General features: G+C 52.0%; 1 protein-coding gene across 1 annotated transcript; it reads right to left on the reverse strand.

The window, feature by feature from the left end:
- Positions 1–275: 275 nt before the first annotated feature.
- On the reverse strand, positions 276–2,289 carry LOC137485533 (C-C motif chemokine 5-like). The gene is made up of 3 exons (XM_068210057.1): positions 1,984–2,289; positions 1,395–1,506; positions 276–889 (listed from the first exon to the last, which is right to left on the reverse strand). Exons 1-3 carry the CDS (start codon positions 2,054–2,056, stop codon positions 802–804), a joined length of 273 nt encoding a protein of 90 aa, XP_068066158.1. The 5' UTR covers positions 2,057–2,289; the 3' UTR covers positions 276–801.
- Between the last annotated feature and the right edge of the window lie 3,361 nt (positions 2,290–5,650).

Below are 5,650 nucleotides of genomic sequence, written 5' to 3' on the forward strand. Positions count from 1 at the left end.
ATCTGCAGTGGCAAAGCCCCACTAGCTCCCAGCCTTGGCTATGATATGATGGGGGGAAAGGGCTGGGAACAAGTTCAGGCTTCACATCAGCACAGGGACTGGGAGGTGCTGGCTGCTGCTGTGGTGCTGGGATCAGGGAGGCCAAGCAGAAGGCAAGGCTTTTAGAACTAAAAAGGCTGGGGCACTTCCAGCTGAGAAGCTGGGTTTTTCCCCTACATCTCCAAAAATAGTTGTAGTGGGGTCCCCATTTTCTAAACAGGAGGGGAACAAGTAGAGATGACACAGAGAGAAAACAGCTTTATTCATTGGCACCAGCACAAAACAGCAGTTTGAGAATAGGGCTGAACACTGTGGTTCCACAACAAGCATCCTGTAAGTAACCAGGGTACCACTTCCTTCTCTAGGGACAGATCTTACAGCATCTACTGCACCGTTACAAAATTCAGTGGGAAAACTCATCCTGGGCTTATAAGACAGCACTCAGACCTAATTCCAACCCACAGATAGCTCTGGGATGAAACCCCCCTCTCATTCTAGCAGTAGAGGCACAAGGTGGGGCTCAGTTTAGCCACATCACACATCAGGGCACCCCAAAATGGGTCTGCAAGGCCAGGAGGTCTTCAGCATCATGGCTGCCCTAAGTGTAGCTGAATTATTGTGGATAAATGACACCTTTGCAAGGCAAAACAAGCTTCCAGGGTCCCAAGGTGGCTCAGCAGGTCCTGGTGCTTGGCAGTAGCGTTTCTAGGTCTGTGCCAAGCTCTCACGGGTGGTCTGGCAGACCTTCTCAGATTCCAGTGCTCACTGCAGCTCCAGGCTGTTCACGTATTCCTTCACCCACCTGGCATCAGGGTTAGCACAGACCTCCCGCTTCTTCCTGGTCACAAACCTGGCAGGTCATGAGTTCAGGGGTTACAGTCCCGGCAGGGAAAAGCGGCATGAGGGACTAGGGTCATGTCATTGGATCATTTCCCACAAACCCTCAAGTATCCTGGAGCTGCACAGCATGCTAAAACCCAGGGGGAGAACAGGGTCCCTTGGGAAAACCTGCCATGCTCAGATATTCGACTCCCTGTCCTGTGCAGAGGTGAGCCTGGGTGCAGTGTGGAATGTTGTGTGGATTGAGTTAATCAAGCTCTGGAAGGTCCTGCTGGCTCCCGACCTCCTTCCCATGCCTTATTCCCAATATCAGGACAGTCCAAGGAGACCAAGGGATCACTTACTTCTCAGCTGAGGAGGGTGAGGGTTTACACACTGCACATGAAACCTAGGTGGCTGCTCCCCTCCCCCAGGGATGATGCCTCACAGCATCCTGCTCCTGGCCCTGTTAGATGTGAAACCAGGAGCCCAAAGGCTGGCAGAGCCTTCCCTCAGGGCCCAAAGCTGATACTTACACAACTGCTGGCTGGGGGCACTTGCTGCTGGTATAGAAATACTCCTGCACATGATTCTGAGGCAGCTTTCGTGAGATGTAGCTGAAGCAGCATAAAGCCATGTCAGACCCCACTGGAAGAGATCAGGAAATCCAGCCTGAGACCATTACTCAATAAATTGTACATTCCTGGCTGAGAGCACAGGCAACCACCTCCTTAATCAGCTGAACTGCCCTTTCTCCTCCTGTTTTCCCTAAATATCACCAAGAAATTGCTTTGAACACAGAAGCTTGATAAAAAATATTGCTAGGATTGTTTGTTAAATGCTTTACACTAATGTCCCAGGGTAAAAATCCCTATTGTTACCCTGTGTCCACTCCTAAAGGCCAGCAAGAGAATGAGGGGAAAGAAAACCTGAAAACTTTGATACCAGTAAAATTCATCCCTAAGATAAAAGGATTTTAGAAGGGAAGACCAGTCCAAATAAATCAGGAGAAGTTATTCAAACAGGTTTCCAACATTTGCAGCTGACTTTTGTGAGTTCTGCTCCAAATTACAGGCAGTCAGAGCAAAAGCCCACCCCAGGAGAACAGAGGGATGCTGTACTCACATGGAGCAGGAAGGGCCTGAGAAAAGAGGTCAGCAACCAGGATGATGGAGAGGCAGAGTGTGGAGATGTTCATCCTGGACAGGGATAAGCAGAGGCAGGATCAGAGCAGGTTCCTCCTGTGCCTTTTGTGAGGTGCTGGCTCAGTCCATGCTTTTTATAGGGACAGTGGCCAGTCAGTCAGATTTGAAGGCAAACATGGAATTTCCAAAACATAATAGAGCTGATGTCATGGCACCTTTGCCTCAGAAATACTGAAAAAAAAAAAGAAAAAAAAAAAAAAAAAGAAACAGCTGCCTGAGGAAGTAGCAGAATAGCCTTTGTGTGAAGGGAGGTAAGTGTGAGCAAATCAGCCTTCAATGACCAAGACAGGATATAAAACCACCCTTGAGCAGCAGGTTCACATTTGTATCATCCAAAACACCTCTGCTTATCAAAGTCACCTCAGCATCCCCACCAAAACACCAGGAGGACCCAGTTCAGTCTCGTCTTCAGTGAACCAGGTCTGGGGGTCAGGGGTGCTTAGAACATCAAATGGAAGGTGCAGGTCCCACCAAGGGATCCCTTCTCCAGTGGTGGGTCTGGGAAATGTCCAGGGTGGAGACATGGGGTCAGTGAGGGCAGCACGGGCACCAGGAACACTCAGTCTGGAGACTGGCTGTAGATCCAAGCTGGCAGCCTTGGCACTATCAAGCAGAAAATCCTCAGTGCTGTGCTTCCAGTGTGGGGTTGTGCCCTCCAAACCCCTCCTAACAATCCCAGTAGGGGCTGGGCTTGACTGGGAATCCTGCCTGGATGGGCAAACTCTACAAAGAGCATCTTCTCCAAGTGCCATGGGTTTGGTTCAAGGTGGGATGCAGAGGGCAGAGCAGAAGCTTCCCCAGCCCAGGGAGCTGAGAGGGACCAAGAGACTCCAGTCCCTGGTGCCCACCTGCAGTCACAGGGGTCACGGCACGGACTGCGCAGACACCCCTGGCACTGCCCTTGCCATGACATGATGGATTCCCCAGCATGTGCCAGGGAGTGTTTCCCCTTTTTCCACCTCTCTACTTTGTGACAGGCCCCCATTTTGCCAGCTCACAGCCTGAGGTTCCTCTGGGTGTTTTCCAGCCCAGCTGCTGCTCACAGGGTGCCACAAGCTCATGTTTCCTGGATTTCCTCACTGACCCTCGGTCCCAGTGCTGCGACAGGGCTGCAGAGAAGGGCTGCTCTGCTGCCACTCTCCTTCTCCCCCACTGGCCTCATAGGTCTGTGGGGGCACTCAGAACCTTCCCAGTGTACCCTCCACCACCATGTCCCCTTGGGTGGGGACAAGGGCTGCAGGAGGGTCTCCAGGGCTGTGTCAGGCACCTTGCTGGGGTGGGCAGAAGCCCATGGTTTTTCCAAATCATCCTCCCAGGAGGCATCCAGGTGCTGTCCTGAGGACCCCGAGGACCCTTCATGAGCAGGAGCTGGAGCTGAACCAAGTGCCTGATGTAGAGAGCGCAGGACTCCAGGACGGTGTGGATGGATGAGAGATCTCTGAAGTCAGGTCTTAGAAAATGTGGTTTATTAAAAGGGGGAAAGGCCCTGCTTGGAGTTGCCAGGCGCAACTCGTGGCAGGCCCAGGGAGAGAGGAAGAGGGAGAGAGAGGGAGGGTTCCAGGTGAGGGTCCCAGGGGAAGATCCAAGAGAGCGTCAGGTCCCTCGGGCACACCTTATCAGGGGGCTTCAAGGTGGGCTGGAGCAGGACTTGGGCCAGTGGGGTCACAGATACCTGATACTTCAGGGGAGGGCGACAGGTGTGGGATGAACCATACATTGGGGGTGAGACAGAGCATTCCATGTGACCTTTGGACCTATCTGCAGGTAAAGGGCATTGTTTAATCAGAAAGGGGGATTGCTTTCAGCCTGGCTATACTATTGTTTTCTAGTTATTCAGTAGTCAAGGTTTGTTATTTCAAATCTAGTTCTCATTTCAATGTCTGTATTTTCCAAATCTTTTGCCAGGCAATCATATTTATAAGGTTTTCCTATTTCATCTTCCCCAACAGCCTGACATCATGGAGTTGTCACAGATACATGGTGGTGGCATTTTGGGGCAGCACAGCAATGTGCTGCAGGTATTTAGGCTTTGCAAAGGACAAAATCTCAGCTGGAATTTGCCAAGGGACACTCCCTGTCAGAGATGGGGAGATGGATTATTTATTGCTACTGCCATATTGTATTCCAGAATTGTGATTAGTCTGTTGGTCTGGCTAATTGATGCGAGCATTGCTTATGCCCCAGATCCATGTAGGGTGCAAAGAAAGGCAGTGGGACTCACCCTTATCTTCTCAGCACAACAACAACTGCATTTTGTGCTGAGCCTCATCCCCTCTGCCCCAAGGCTGATCCTGGGGCTGGGATTTCTCTTTCCAAGGAGCAGTGCCTGTAGAAAAAGTCTATTTTTATGTCCCCCACCTGCCTTGCCACTTAGCCCTACAAAGGGCTCCAAAAAGCAGCTATCATGCTGTGTCACCTCCCAGTTGCCTGTGGTGAGTGGCAGAGGTGGAGACTGTCCTGCCTTGGGACATGCAAATGAACCTGTTTGGTGTTCCCAGATCTGCTGGCAGATGAAGGAACTGTTTCTGCCTGTGTCATAATATGTGACAGGGCCAGATCAAGATCTCAGAAACCACAGAAAGATTCTGATGCTCCCCCAACCACAAGGCAGCCAGAGCTCACTCTCTGTCATGGCTGGTAAAGGCAACCGAAACCATGATATCTGATTATTGCTCTGACAGCGCAGGGTGACTTCTCCTCAGCTTTGCACAGCCTCCCCCTTCCCTGCCCCAGACATGCCCAAGGACTGGCACAATCCTGTAGGATTATCACATGGCCCAGCCTTGTCCCTTGCTTGGGGGCTTTGCCCTGTGCAGGGTTTTTGAAGGTGCATTCTGCAGCCCTGGCCCTCACAGCAGAGATATAAGAGGTTTGGAAAGATGCCATATCTTTTGTCGTTGAGCTCCATCCTTTCTCCAGGCCACATTCCCCAAAGCTGCCTTCCTTTGCCTTCTCCTTCTCCTTGCAGGGCAGCTCCCCAAGGAAAGATGTTGGTAAAGGTGGCAGCTGCGATCCACCAGGCATTGCAGAGGAACCTGGGAAGAGACTGTGGCACTACAGGGACCCGGGGGGTGGTTGAGATGCCCAAAGTCCCACTGGGACCCCTGACAGGTCATGGAAGGGCTGAGGGGGGACCATGGTGGGATTTGGCCTCAGATGGAGACAGGAGCTGCACTGACCATTTTTTGGAGCTGCATGGGACAAGGCAAAGCACAGGGAGGTTTCTGCAATCTGTGCGTGTTGATCCCTGAAAACAGGGGAGGTTTTCTCACTGTCTATTTACTTCCCCTCCCAACCACACGCGAGCATCCAAGGAGCACCGGGCCCTCTGCTGTCCTCCATGGGAAGCGTTCCTGGAGTCCTTCCACTCACCTCCACCTCAGCCACGAGTCATCCATCTGCTGAGGAGCCCTGGAGACACCTTCGTGCTCTTGGGGTCTCCTCCCTGCACACAACCCAGGAGTTCCATCCTCTGTGTCAGTACTCCTTCCCCTTGAATCAGAGCTCTGCTGTGCTGGGAGCTGCAGGCACAGGTGATACTTGTACCGTCCCCTTGAGCCCTGGGCTCTCCCTTGTGCTTTTTGTCC

This window comes from Anomalospiza imberbis, chromosome 20, assembly GCF_031753505.1.
Source record: "Anomalospiza imberbis isolate Cuckoo-Finch-1a 21T00152 chromosome 20, ASM3175350v1, whole genome shotgun sequence".
NCBI lineage: Eukaryota > Metazoa > Chordata > Aves > Passeriformes > Viduidae > Anomalospiza > Anomalospiza imberbis.

Coding starts and splice junctions, on each gene's coding strand:
- LOC137485533 (XM_068210057.1), bottom strand. CDS start 2,056: ATGAACATCTCCACACTCTGCCTCTCCATCATCCTGGTTGCTGACCTC. Junction 1,507..1,983: donor TCAGGCCCTTCCTGCTCCAT/GTGAGTACAGCA, acceptor GATCTCTTCCAG/TGGGGTCTGACATGGCTTTA. Junction 890..1,394: donor TGCCCCCAGCCAGCAGTTGT/GTAAGTATCAGC, acceptor ATGACCTGCCAG/GTTTGTGACCAGGAAGAAGC.